The 15,000-nt window shown below is 35.4% G+C and overlaps 2 protein-coding genes across 2 annotated transcripts in view; one reads left to right on the top strand and one right to left on the bottom strand.

Moving 5' to 3' along the window:
• LOC137627733 (serine protease inhibitor dipetalogastin-like) overlaps window positions 1-15,000 on the bottom strand; it is a 36,079-nt gene that overhangs the window by 1,507 nt on the left and 19,572 nt on the right. The window contains exons 4-7 of the mRNA XM_068359008.1: window positions 9,677-9,832; window positions 9,021-9,371; window positions 8,484-8,624; window positions 7,116-7,274 (exon numbers count right to left, since the gene is read on the bottom strand). Coding sequence (XP_068215109.1) covers window positions 7,116-7,274; window positions 8,484-8,624; window positions 9,021-9,371; window positions 9,677-9,832 — 807 coding nt within the window. The remainder of the gene's footprint in view (window positions 1-7,115; window positions 7,275-8,483; window positions 8,625-9,020; window positions 9,372-9,676; window positions 9,833-15,000) is intronic.
• LOC137627732 (serine protease inhibitor dipetalogastin-like) overlaps window positions 3,033-15,000 on the top strand; it is a 129,290-nt gene continuing 117,322 nt past the window's right edge. The window contains exon 1 of the mRNA XM_068359006.1: window positions 3,033-3,163. The gene's annotated coding sequence lies outside the window, so the exon portion shown is untranslated. The remainder of the gene's footprint in view (window positions 3,164-15,000) is intronic.

The following is a 15,000-nucleotide window of genomic DNA, read 5'->3' as shown; positions in this document are numbered from 1 at the left end:
AGTTACAGAAAGTGGAGTATTAATTTATGAAATATAGTTTAAAAATCTTGGTCCTATGGGAAAGAAGCTTTAAGGGGATTAGTAAAGAAATCTTAGAACAAGGCAATATATATATCTACTCAGGAAGAACAGATGAAGTCGGAAGAGAAGGGGTAGGAATGATCATAACACTAAGGGCAGAAAATGCTTTAACGGAATAGAGAGCTGTTGAGAGTAGATTATTACTTGCAAAGTTTAAATGAAAGCAATGCAATATGAGCATTATAGTTTGCTGTGCACCAACAAATGATTCCTCTGAAGAAAGGAAAGAGGAATGCTATGAAGAACTGCAGAGTGCAATAGATGAGATCACAGAGAGTGATATGAAAATTGTCATCAGTGACTCCAATGCTAGATTTGGAAAGAATAATCAAAGTATAGAGAATGTGATGGGTGTTGAGGGTCTTGGCGAAGTTGCAAATGAAAATGTAGCACATTTTATAAGTTTTTGTTCAAAAAATAATCTTTGTTATTGGAGGTACTCTTTTCCAGCATAAGGACATCCACAAATATATATAGACTTCACCATGTGGCAATTACAAAAATTAGATAGAACGTATAGCTATCGATAAAGAAAAGAGGAGGACTCTGAGAAATGTAAGAAGTTATGGAGGTGCAGATATTGATAGCGATCACCAGCTCCTCATTGCCACACTTAAGATTAAAACTGAATGTACTCAACAGAAATGTAGATAAGATACCCAGGTTTGATATAACCACGCTTCTAGAAGATGAGCACAGAGAAACATTTGCAATTGAATGTGGGAATCGATTTGCAGTTTTAGAGACTGTAAAAGACAAAGAACAGACAATTATGAAGAATTATGTGAAATTAAGAACATATATCAGTCAGTTAGTAGCGAAGTTTTGGGACATGCAGTTACAAGGAGAAAACCCTGGATATCAAATGATACTTTGGATACTATAAAAAGGAGAAAAAGACGGAAATTGATTGCTAAAAGTTTCCGAGGATGTAATGAAAATTACAAGGTAGAGCATGCTAAGTACTCCAGTATTGATAGTGAAGTCAAAATAAAAGCCAGGCATGACTGGAGAGAATATTTTGACAGGAAGGCAGACGAGACTGACAAAGCTATGAATTCATAGAGTGGCTATGGTGAAAGAATTGTTCACATAATTATTTATGAAATCTCTACAGGGGGAAAGAAGAAGCATATAACTATCAAAAAGAGAGATGCATCTATCATAACGACAGAAGATGAAGAAAGGCAACGTTAGATGGAACACTTTAGTAAGGTCATGAATATGAGATATGAAAGGAATAATTTGATTGATATACCTGAAGCTGGGGAAGAACTTGATGTGCCCATGAATGAATTCAGTGTGTTTGAAGTCGAAGCAATCATTTAAAAAAAATGAAGAGATGTAAAGACCCAGGATATGATGGAATAACTGCTGAGAAGATTTTGGCCGAAAATGAAGTGACTTTCAGAATACTTACAAGATAATTTTGTAGAATGTGGCATGAAGAGGCAAAATCTGATGAATGGGAGCTAGGATTGTTGGTGATAATGGCAAAAACAGATCTGACTAATTGCATTAATTACAGAGGCATTCCACTTACATAAGTTGTCATGAAAATGTATAGAATGATCATTCTAAAGTGACTAGAGAGAAAGATTGATGAAAAGCTGAGAGATGAACAAGCAGGATTTACAAAAGTAGAAGTTGTACTGACCACATTTTCATTTTAAGTCATGTTGTACAGCAATGTGTAGGATATAGGAAAAGATGGCGTTTGTGGACTATGAAAAAACCTTTGATAGTGTGCAACGGCTAATTTTGTGAAGTGTCCTGCGTTATTATGGAGTTCCTCTTAAATATGTAGATTTGATTAAGTCTGTTCATGAGCATAACAAGTGCAAAGTTAATGTTAATGGAGTTCTATCAAATTAATTTTCAGTGAACAGTGGAGTACTCCAAGGGAATGTTTTATCAATCATGTTATTTATCCTCCTCATGGATTTTGTAATGCATAGAACAGTTTGGGATGGCAGAGAAGGATTGAATTAGATTGGTAACAGAAAATAAGCTGACGTAGAGTATGCTGATGACGCTGTCCTCATTAGCAAACCGTCACAGAAATTGCAAAGCTTGCTTACTAGAATGCATGAAATATCACATGAGGTTGGTTTCAATATAAAGAGAAGAAAGCCTGCGATGATAAGAACGGAATATGCAATGGAAGATGAAATATTATTGGAGGGAAAAAGGATCAATGAGTTGGAGTCATTTAAATATCTAGGAACTATGATCTTTAATACAGGGTCTTCAGAACTGGAGTTTAATGAAAGATTGAAAAAGAAAATCAGTTAATATCTAGGTTAGGTAAAATTTGGAAATCAAATCGCCTGAAATTACATATAAAGTTCCGGCTATATATCAGTTTAGTGAGATTGGTGTTACTGTAAGGACACGAGACATGGTATGACAATGAAACAATATCGAACAGCTTTTGTAGATTTGAGAAAAAAACCCTCAGAAGAATATTGGGAGTTAAATGGCAGGGCAGGATCAGAAATAAAATTATAAGAGAGATTTCTCAAATGATATATGTGGATAAGATCATGGTGAGGGATAGATGGAGATGGTTTGGGTATGCTCTTCGAACTCCTCAATAGAGATTAGTTTATTAAACTTTCAACTGAGCTCCACAAGACACTAGAAGGGTTGGAAGACCCATGCCTACTTGACTGGACTAAGAAGCGTGAAGTAGATGATGAATGGACAAGTATTGATTTAAAAGCTAAAGATAAAGACGACTGGCGAAATCTAACTGAGACTCTTTGCGTCAATAGGCGTAGGAGATGATGATGATGTATCTAAATAAAACAACATAAAGATTCATGTTTAGGAAAGGGTTCATAACCCAAACTGATCAGCAGCAAGATAAGATTTCAGAAATCTTTCTACTATAATAACTTGTTACAGTAGTTTGAGACTCCATCGAGTGGTTTATTTAGGTTTTGTTTTCTGATGTCTGTTACCTTTCGTTGGAAAATGTTAGTTAGTGATTAACCATGTGAGTGGTTGGTGGTAGACACTCCCTGACAACATTTACTACTTGTCGTAACCTGGATCGTACTACGAGACAGATATCTAGGTAAGTACTTGTGCTTGCTGTTCAAAGGTGTATTTGTGATTTAATAGGAGTTCACTAGGTCGTTATTGCTCCGCTAAGTTGAGTAAAAGAAGGAAGTATTAAAACTGATAGGCTGAGTTGTACTATCGGCAAGTTCAGATTAGGTTATCCTGATTATTATAATACCAGAGTGTGGTCCGCTTTCCTAATTTGGTAATCCGTATTCACAGAAAACTTCATAATCAAACACCAGTGATCGAAGCAAGATAGATACTAAACAGAGGGATGGGGGTGTTCAGAAATGTTAGTCAAGTGTTATCTAAGACAATTGCTTATACTGTAGAATACTTAAATGATGGATACTTTGAAATTGTTTTCTACCTGCCATTATATCTAAACAACAAAAATAATGACGACAAAAGAAGCACGGTCAAAGTAATGGAAAACTAAGGGAAAAGTAGTTAGAAAAAATTAATTTCATGACACTATAACGAGCATATAAATCCGATAAGAAAACTAAATAATAAAGTAATAAATCAAATTTATTTGTGTAGGAATATGTTCCCCATATATCCTTTTGATTTTGGATATTGTAATTGTTAAACAAGAATATCAATATATCTATTTACACCAAAAAAATGTTATAAACTTTATTCCATTCAACCAGTTGATATATCCTTGGGAGAATAATTAACCATTATTCCTCCACAATCAATTATGAACGTATATATGCAGAGGTGTTTTCTTAGGAAATTTTGTTACAGATACATTTACTAATATTAGTATTTTCCAACCTTTATAGAACTATATCTCACATATATATATATATATATATATATATATATATATATATATATATATATATATATATATATATATATATATGACGCTGAGCGGCATTACCTAACGTATAGCTACTCTCTCTCCCCATCCCTCGTGTAGGGGGTAGAGGGAGTATTCATACCCTCGTTAGAAGGGGTACCCCGAGAGGTATGCTACGCTTGGAAACCACAACTGCCGTGATGTAGGGTGTGGGATGGGTTGAAGCTGTGTGTGCATATCTATCTAAATATTTTCCTGTCATTTTGACGGGTCGCGGACACTAGTATTGTCTATTTTTTCACAAACCTTTTGAACTCTACATGTAATTTTCAGTAATTTACCAAATAAGATAAACCTTTTTTATTATTATTATTATTATTATTATTATTATTATTATTATTATTATTATTATTATTATTATTATTATTATTATTATTATTATATCTTAACAATCAATTATATTAAATGTAAATACATACAAGACGAGCAGTAAAAAAGACATTTTCCAACATGGTACCTGTAAATAAAACCGACTTGATAAAAATTTACTGGAGTTCAACGCAAGAGCCCGTGTCTTGCATATGGCAAGGCAATCTAAAACGAACAAACGAACGTGATAAAAAAAAAACTTTAACATGGAAGCGTATTGGAATACCAATAAAAGAACACAGAGTGATTTCCATATCTGGAATGAACTAAAAAATATTGTTTAAACACTTAAAAAATTCCAATGGAAATCTTAGTTTCATTATTTAAATTTAGCTTTGAGGACTTAATCAGAAGATTTCCTGCAATTGGAATTTCTGATCGATAGGTTCCTCTAAATACAATGGAAAATTCATCTAGAGTCACCTGTTTATTACAGATGACTGGGGAGGCCTAGCAGGATTTTTTTTTTAACTTTTCCCCCGTATGTTCCGACAGTGATGGGGATTTAGCTAGATTCTAAATGGCAGTTACTACAAACTGCCCATTTGAAAACTTAAACTATGTCAGAACACCTGTTCTAAATTTTCCAAGTGTTTATACCATTATTCTTTTCTTTTGTATATTCATATATGGAAGTCATCTTCTTATATTATTAGTATTGCAACATTTTTGTATATTTCAGTTGTAAGAGGCAATGTAAATTATTTGTAACTAGCTCTTAATTTTTGTTTTTTCACTTTTTTTATTTACTTACGTTGTTGTGAAACTGCTTTTTAGCCTACTGCTCGCCTTTTATATATTTATCATTATCATTGCTATGTTTTTCTGACAAAAAATAGTGTTTTTCTTTAATATCTCCTATACTAATTACAGTACTTGATGAGAATGATACTTTGACACAGCGTTCCATAGACCTCCCCCTAATTTTTTTTATACTATAATGCATTTTCAATTCCCATTAATTAAGGGGTTTACTCTTGGCCAAATAAAGCTTAAGCCAAGTGAATTAGGTGAGTAGGTAAAGCAATTTGAACACCTACACCCTCTCTCTCTCTCCTTCCCTCCCTCTGTGTCAACCTTCCTCCTATCGCTCCAGTAACCCCAATTCCTAGTCTCTCAGGTGTCGCTTACTCTACCTTTTCTGTAACCTGTTATGTTTGTTAATAACTGATAGAATTGACATGTTGGATTCTTGTTATAATTCTTATTAACATTTCATGATATTGTTGTATTTCAGCAGGGTGTATAAGGAGTTTATAGTCTTTAGCCTATTTATCCAACTTGATGAATTTTCCCTGAGGGCTTCTTAAATCCCAAAAGTTTTGTGCAACATAGGGCTACGACTTGGAAAGATAACCAAAATTCAATCTCACAATACAGCTTATACAGCTTATGACCAATCATACAATTACAAGAGATTCAGATATCTAAAGCCAACCTTATATCCTTTTTAAGGACAGGCTCATCAATTTGCATAAATAGGCTAAAGGCTATAAACTCCTTATGCACCCTGTCGAAATACAATAATATCATGAAATGTAATAAGAATTATAACAAGAATTCAACATATCAATTCTATCGGTTATTAACAAATATAACAGGTTACAGAAAAGGTAGAATTAGCGACACCGGAGAGACTATTAATCGAGTTACTGGAGAGATAGGAGGAGGATCAAGACAGAGGGAGAAAGAGAGGGGAGGGACGGGAAAATGTAGGTATTTGAACTGCCTTACCTACTCTTCCAATTCACTTGGCTTAAGCTTTATTTGGCCAAGAGTAAACACCTTAATTAACGGGATTTGAAAATGCATTATAGTATCAAATATTAGGGGGAAGTCTATAGAGTACTGTCAAAGTACTATTCTGATCTGGAAATTAATATGAGAGATATTAAAGAAAAACACAAAATTTTTTGCCAGAAATGCATAGTAGGTAAGCTACAACCCTAGTTGGAAAAGTAGGATGCTACAAACCCTAAGGCTTCAACAGGACAAGTTAATAAAGAAATAGATAAACTATGCATGAAAAGTAATGAATAAAAAATATAAAATATTTCAAGATTAGTAAAAACGTTAAACTAGATTTGTTGTATAATTTATAAAGTAAAGAGAGACTTCGTGTCAATCTGTTCAACGTAAAAATATTCTCTTTAAGTTTGATTTTCTAAGTTCCACCCATTCAACTGCCTAATTAGGAAGATCAGTCCACAAACTGGACATAACTAGAATAAAATTTCTAGAATACTGTCAGGTATTGAACTTTATGATGGGGAAGGCAAGCTTGATAGAATTAGCAGCCTGCTTAGCACTGTGTATAGGATGGTACAGTCTGGTAGGATCTGTATGTAAAGGAGGGTCAGAATTATGGAAAATTCTATGCAACGTAAGTCGAAACACCCCTTCCAATAAATGTAACACATTTCAAAAACTATTTTTAATCCCTAATAAGACAAAAACTGTATTAAGGAAGTCAGTGTTTGGGGGATGTACCAGCAATTTTTACATCCTCTAGTCTGATTAAACTACCAAAGGTCTACACCAGACCTATTGAACACCGAGATGCCGACAACTGTGGGCTGCTCCAAGGCCAATAGAATTTTTCTATTGGCCTTGGGCTGCTCCATAATATGAACCAGTGCTGGTATATATCCCAATCTCAAATAAAAAGCTTATTGAACCTTCTTATATGGACAAGAAAGAAAAAAATAACATTCAGACTCACAAACACATTCTCCGTCGTGAAGCCTCAAGAGAGAAGAATCAACGCAAGCCCTATTTCTCAGCAAACACATGTTCTCGTATGTTCTTCCGTCGCTTCCACAGACCGGATTAGCGATTCTTTCGCAGTTCTGGATTGTGCATTCGACGTTGCGGAATCCGTCTGAAATGTGAGAAAGGTATTTAGTTGATTAGGTACAAAGCTGTTGGTGTGTGTTAAAATTCCTTTGAAGTCATTAACTTACCATAATGCTAAGCAGTTTGGCGTAAGTTAAGATTTCCATGGAAGCTTTTGAAATGAAAAATGCCAAGTTGCTAGTGTATGTTAGAATGTTCATGGGAGTCATCAGGTTAAGTTAATATAAGATTATTTGCGTATGTTGAATTTTCAAGAAAGTCAATAGTTTAACTTTAATATAAAATGTTGAAATTGTTATTTTAATTATGTTGCATATTATATAAAGTTATTGATGTTAAGATTTTCTTAAAAGTCATAAGGTTAGACTTTATCGAAAGTTGTTAAGACTTTCCTAGCGGTGACATAGAATTATATTCAGGAATTCAGGTTCTGAAGGGTAAAATTATTAGCTCGGTTCCATACAAAGTTGTTTTTATAATGAATACTCTGAATTTCATTGAGATATCAAAAGATTATAGAAAGGAACCTACCTGAATTGTGAGAATATCATATGAGCTCACCGGACCAAAGACTAGGATATCGCAAATTAAATTAATTCAGTAATGTTGATATTTGCTATCATTTTTTTAGATAATTAAGATTATATTGTCTAAACCAATTAAAAGATAAGGATATCATTAGGCTAAGTAAGCTCATTCCAAATCAACCTATGTATACGCAAATTAACCTTAGAAAACCAGGTACTATGTGAGAAAGTTTTATAATCAATCTTGGTGGGAAGATATCGAAATGACTAATATTGACACATGGGTATGAAAGGATTATGTTATGAATCCCAGGTGAAATAAGAGTTAATGTAGTTAAGGTTTGTGTAGATTCTTATAGAGATTGTGGATATTAGTAAAGACACTAAAATAGTACATGACAGAATGTATCCAAAGAGTCAAGACAATATAACAAGCTCCCACGAGACATTAAGAGAACTGAAGATATTAAGACTTTCAAGAAGCTAAAGACTTTCTTGCTTTCTAAGTGGTTCGCTTTGATAATGTGGACTTAGCAATTATCACGGAAAACGCTTTGTGATACTATAAATAGTAAAGAAAATGCTGTATATGACATACAAATATTGTAGGTCCTTTAGGGCAGAGGGTTTTCATGTGTGGTAGGACCAGAAAAACAGCCCTTAAAGTAAAGTCAGGAGAGAGAACCGGCAGGTGATAGCAATCTTACCGCATTGTCCATTTCCCACTTTCTGGATAGCGGGGTCTTTGCACTGTGCAACAATCAGCTCACAATCATTCACGTAAGTTCTTCTGTTGGATCCACAGACGTAATTGATTTCCAGAGGGCAGACGATGTTGCAGTCTTTGGCTGTGAGATAAATTTGTAATGAACATTTATTTATATTTGGCAACAACTTTTTGTCGTACTACAAATATACACATTCGAAGATGTACGCATTTGATATCGTTGACGTTAGCTTTACGCCCTGGATGGCAGATGAATAATAAGAGATAAGAAAAATAACTGATTGCTACCAGCTAAAGATTCTGATTTACTAGATTTTATACTTCTCGTATACCTCTAAAGTATTCATAAACAAATGATCAACTATTTAAAATCGGCATGAAAAAATGAGTTTCCACAGCAGTCTAAGCCATAATTTGGTTACGTTATAATAAATAATAGTTGTTAAGATAATATGCCATAACTATCATCCATTTGACTTTCATATAAGAGTGATAGAAGTTTTCAAGTTTTACTTACGGCAAACACCGTCATTTTGCTTCCTTAGACTCGGGTTCTTGCAAATGGCCACCTGGAGCAAACATTCGTTACCGTACACTTGGTTGTCGGAACCGCACACTGGCCTGAAGCCTGGAGTGCAGTTCTCATTACAATTTCCAGAGGGCTGTGCAGGGCTGACGACTTGGGCGGGAGCTTCTGGCCTTGGGTTTGATAAGGTCTCAACAACTGGGCGAACGGGCTGGCCGATGAGCACATTTGTACCCGAAGGACGAGCTCCTGAAGATGAGGCACTGCTGCTGCCGCTGCTGCTACTGCTACTTGTTTGGGAGGATGGCCGGGCAACCGGACCATTATTGACGGGTTCAGCTGCTAAACATATATTAGTTAATAATAATATAACGAGAGATGGCAAGCAATTAGAATTCAAATAGTAAAACCAGGAACATCTGTAATTTTCATTGGACAGGGTGACTGAACACTATAAAGAAGATATTTTCTTGGGTACCCTCTTCTATTAGACATTCAAATTTAATCTTATATTTCATGAAACTCTTCCAATTTTTTAAACGGTTTCAGATACCTGTTCGTGTATTCCACAAATATAATGTTCCCAAGGAGCCATTAAAACTCCTAGCTAGACAGGAATATATACAAATATTATTCCCAATACTTACGGCAAACTCCCTCATATCGTTCTTTGACGGCTGGATCTAAGCAGGTTGCAATGGAGAGCTTACATTTATTATCGTAAGTCCTGCCATTTGTTGCACAGAAAGGTTGATACGACGTCGGGCATGATCGGTCACAATCTCTTGTTTCACGGTCAGCAGCTACGGAAAAAATTGGCTTAAGTAAACTCATACCATATGTTATTTGTCTATAGAATTATACCGTCGTTGAATATAACTTTAAACCTGATGAAGAGATCCACATAGGTCTCTTGAAAATTTAATATTATTGGAATTGGAAGATATAAAAACAAAAACAATAAGATAATGCTGATGCTTGTTCGTTGAGTAAATGGTAAGTGAATTTGATAAACCAATGGGAACAGATTATCACAAGATGAAGAGAGAGAAACATTCCGACAGGAGGTATGTGGTCATCCGAGATGAAGAGGATCATTTTTTTCCAGTGTCTCCTCCAGCTCAACAGACCAATGGTCAAAGTAATACTTGAGAGTGAATTGAACAATATGTAGAGAATATCAAGTTTGAGATATTAAGCTAATATTGACATACCCTAAAGATAAAAATTATTAGACAAAGGAAGAATAAACTGAAACCTCATAAACAATACTGGCTGGCTTGGGAGTGACAGGTTGGATTATGAAACTATGATAACAAGAAGGCGCATACTAGAAAAAATAATGAAAATAGAGGATGTATAAATGGGGTATTCAAATTACGATTTACCTCTAAAACTAAAAAAAAAAAAAACAATGGACTCAACAATGAAAGATAACAGCTAGAAAAAAAAACAATGTCATTACAAGAAAGTTTCATTGGTAGACTTTTGCCAAAACTCATCAATCGTATATCAAAAACGTTAAGCCGACCCCTTTTAAGAAAAAAAAACAAGCTTGAAACTGTTCCCAAATGAAAGATGAGTAAAGGTAAAGCAAAGAGATAATTTCATCACTAAATTCCTCCTGGAACCAAACTTGAATATCTACGACGACAATGGTGCTCTCATTGTGTCTCTTGTAGAGTACTTAAGGGCCTTTAGAGCATCCTTTTAGTCATCTGCTGCACTAAACTTTCAACCTTCTCGGTTCCCGCATTCTTTCATCCTCTTTTACTTGTAGGAACAACTGTGGGGTTTTCCCCGATTTCCCTTCAGCACAAAGTTCTTAATAAATTTCAAAAGGAATAGATATTTTTCTTAGTTTTGTGAAAATTCCAGCTTTATTTAATGAATCTTTGTTTCTCTTTAGTTTTAAAGAATATACATATACGAAAAGAATAGAAATTTGAATAGTTTTTGTTATATGGATACATTTTAAGGCAAGTAATTGTTAGTGCTGAAATGTTTGCGCAAGTGTGTTAAATTCTGCAGTATGTGTAATTTATGAAAATTTATTTGAGATTAAAGGTGAAGATTTGTTGTAATGGTCGAGAAACACTGCTATGTGGAAAAGAATTTTAGCTTCTTTCCTTGAATAAAAGGTACGATGGCTTAATATCAATGGCCAAATAATGAAAGATCTTAGAAAATGTTTAGCTTAATTGCCCAGGATAAAGTTTAGCTTATCTGCCCAGCTTGAAGATGTTTGGATTGATTGTTATTTTCTTAACTACCAAGACTTTTGGAAACTTAGCATAACGAACTGGTTTCAAAGATATTTTTAATTACTGCATAAAAAGTGACATTTTCCAGTGCTGCAATAAATGCAGTGTATACGTAATCATATTGGTGAAATGAGAAAAGTAGTAATTTTTAATGGCTACTTTTCTAATCTGAAAAATTCTGGCAGCTAGATGTTACTGTTGCTTTTTATATATAAACTTGGTTCATTGGTGTGATGTACCATGAGGTCCGTACTTCCTAGGGCAAATACTCCAATCAATGACTGGGAATGTATGATGTGGAGAGTGTTTCGAATTACCAACTTTCTTCTCCGCTTCCAATATACAAGATAAGGTGGCTATCAAGTTACCATTCTTTATGGGGTGAGATTCTGAATGAGAAATGTGTTTAGGTCTTTGTTATTTAGAGAGGTTCTGGTAGTTGGGTACTTCCCTATCATCGTGAGGTCCTTATTCAATGCAAGGACCTCGGGCCTGGCGACTGGGGAACGTTGGGTGTGGAAGACGAACTGATTTACAGACTTCCTTCACTCCCTTTAATGCAAGTAATATGTGGCTACTTTATACCAATTCTTTATTTGATGAAATTATGAAGGACACGTTTATTTTGGTTATCAAGGTCCCGATAATCTCACGTCTTTAGTGGGATATACCATGAGGGCTTTTCTGCAAGGGCAGCATGTATGGAAGTTTTACTGTTTCCCAACTTTTTTTTTCACTTTCCAATGCACATAATGGGAGGCTACTATATCCCCCATTCTTTACCGTTTAAAATTCTAGGGAATAAAATTGTTTAGGTTACCAATGTACTGATTAGCTGAGTACTTTTTATATATATATATATATATATATATATATATATATATATATATATATATACATACCCATTCTAGAGGTCTTTAAACACTGCGTGGCCATAATTACCAATTCCTGGTTATTTGACCAATGTATGTTTGTGGGAGATGTACTGAGTTACTGAATTTCTTCACTCTTCCCAATGCACATTAAATGGTAGTTACTCTGTTGTCATCCTTTATGGAATAAAATTCTAAGATAGATTTGTTATGGTTTCCATGGTCCAGATTAGCTTAAGTTATTGCTATTCAGATAAGCTTTGGTGGCAGTGTACTTTTCTAGCATTGTATATAGATCCAGTCCAGAAGCTACTCACAGGTCTGGTAACTGCTTGGACTTCATATACACCAACTCCCTTGGCGTTATAACAAGTAAGGTTGGTTCGCCAGTTGGGACATCTGATCATGCCTTGATTTTATTAGCAGTGAAAATTGAGCAGCCTGTCCCTGGTGTAACATACTCCTATAAGATTTATATGAAATCTGAAGCAGACTTGAATGGGATTTTGAGTGATCTTTTGGGCTTAAATTGGTCACAATTGTATAGGAGTGCTGATCCTGTTGTCGCTTTGAATGAGAATCTAGTCAACATAATTGATAGGCTTATGCCTTCTCGTGTGCTAACGTACCGAGTGAAGGACAAATCATGGTTCAATGATAATTGTAGACATGCTTTTTTGGAGAAGCAGGAGGCCTATCATCTTTGGAAGGGTAACAGATCAGATTTGACTTGGAATAACTGTACTCAGCTTAGAGCTTTTGCTCAGAATGTTTATGCTGCAACTGAAAAAGAATACAATTTAACCATAACATAAACACTTTCTTGAACAACCCAGGAACATAAGTGGTAGGTGTTAATCGTAGGGTAAGGAATTATTTGTGATTTACTTCTAGTTCGTGACCTGGGTAGGGGGTCCAGGGGTCTTGACACTTGGTTAGGTCTGTAACCAGGGAAACTATTAGGTTAGGTGGGTGTGTTAAGCTCTGTGGCCATTTACGAATCTCGAAGTGTTAAATAATCACGTTTTTCCTCTTTCCACCCACCCAAAGTCCACGGTTCCCACCTGTGTCTGTCGGGAAGACGTTAATAACGAGAGAACGGTTTATTTGTGGTGGAAATAAAGGTCAAAGCTTCTATGTGAGGGGGGAGATATGGCCTATGTGGGGGAAAATGTTATGTATCAAATTCCCCTGGGGGACTAACAGTCTGGGCTGCTTTTCCGGGGGAGGGGATCGATCCTAGGCTAATTTTCCCCGGGGAATTTCAGTCGGGTAAAAATTTCCTGCTTCACCAGCAATTTGGGGAATGTCTGATGTGTGAAATGTAATAATTTACCCACTTTCTACGCCTATTTTGTTGCTCAGTAAAGTGTGGCTACTCGATTCTATGTCGTTAGGTTGATAAGAGCCAGATTAGCCCAGGTCCATGTTATTTAGAATTCTGGCAACTGAGCAGTTTTCAAGCATTATCGACTCAGTCCAGTGGTTGGATATACTGCGAGTCTGCGAGATCCTCACTCACTGTCACTGACAAGGTTCATAAGGCATACGACTGTGGAATGTATGCTGTGAAATGTGTGCTGAGTTAGACTTTCTTTACTGCTTCCAATGAAGCATAAAGGATGGTGCAGCTATTAGGACCTTAAATTTTGTGAGATGAAATCCTAGACGAAAGATTCCTTTGGGTTATCAAGACCATGCTCAGCTGAAATCTTCATTGAAATTGAGTTTTTGGTACATGGGTGTTTTTCTTACATTTTATACAAACCGAGTCCAGTGGTGGAATATTCTGCGAAGTTCTTGCTCACTGCAAAAGTAACAAGCCCTAGGACTGGGGAATGTATGATGTGGAAGTTATATTAGGTTACCAACTTGCTTCTAATGCAAATATAGGATGGCTTCACTCTTGTCGTTTGATATGAGATAAAATTCTTGAGTAAAAAATTGTTTAGGTTTTCAAAGTCCAGCTATCTCAGGTCTTTGATTTCCAAAATCCAGCTTATCTCAGGTCTTTGATTCTCAAAGTCCAGCATATCTCAGGTCTTTGATTTTCAAAGTCCAGCTTATCTCAGGTCTTTGATTTTCAAAGTCCAGCTTATCTCAGGTCTTTGATTTTCAAAGTCCAGCTTATCTCAGGTCTTTGATTTTCAAAGTCCAGCTTATCTCAGGTCTTTGATTTTCAAAGTCGAGCTTATCTCATGTCTTTAATATACAAAGTCAAGCTTATCTCAGGTCTTTGATTTTCAAAGTCCAGCTTATCTTAGGTCTTTAATATACAAATAAATTCTGGGAATAAGCAGGTTTATAACCTTTTATATAAACCCAGTCCATTAGTAGGCTAAAGCATTTATGACCACTGTCCACCAGCTTTGGTGTTCAGTCTCTTGATACAAGGGTTTAGGCATTTCCATGTGGATGAATCTTCCTCAATGAATAGGCATTAATGTGAGAAAGAGTATAATTACTTCCATTACTCTTCGGTAATCGGGCCGTCGACGTTTTCCCTTGTCATGTGACACTAGTAGTCTTAGTAAAGTTTGCCAATTTTAAGCCTTTGTCCAAAATCTCATCTCCAAAAATAATTTTTTTGGGCCCTTTGTTTCCTAATGTTTAAAAAGTAGCATTGAATTCTCGCTATAGACCACAATGGACTGCAGTAAGATAAATACGATAAATTCATCGCTGAAAGGATTTTCCGACCTGAGCGCTTGGCTATATAACCGAAATTTATGATTTCACTTCAAACTAGAATATGATCTTAGTTAAATATCAAGCAGTTCTTGAAGTCTTCAAGAATCTTTGAACCTTTTGACCTTATAATAAAACTAGGCTTTA

Source organism: Palaemon carinicauda, chromosome 35 (genome assembly GCF_036898095.1).
Source record: "Palaemon carinicauda isolate YSFRI2023 chromosome 35, ASM3689809v2, whole genome shotgun sequence".
Taxonomy (NCBI): Eukaryota; Metazoa; Arthropoda; class Malacostraca; order Decapoda; family Palaemonidae; genus Palaemon; species Palaemon carinicauda.
This window is presented reverse-complemented; position numbering and strand designations above follow the sequence as displayed.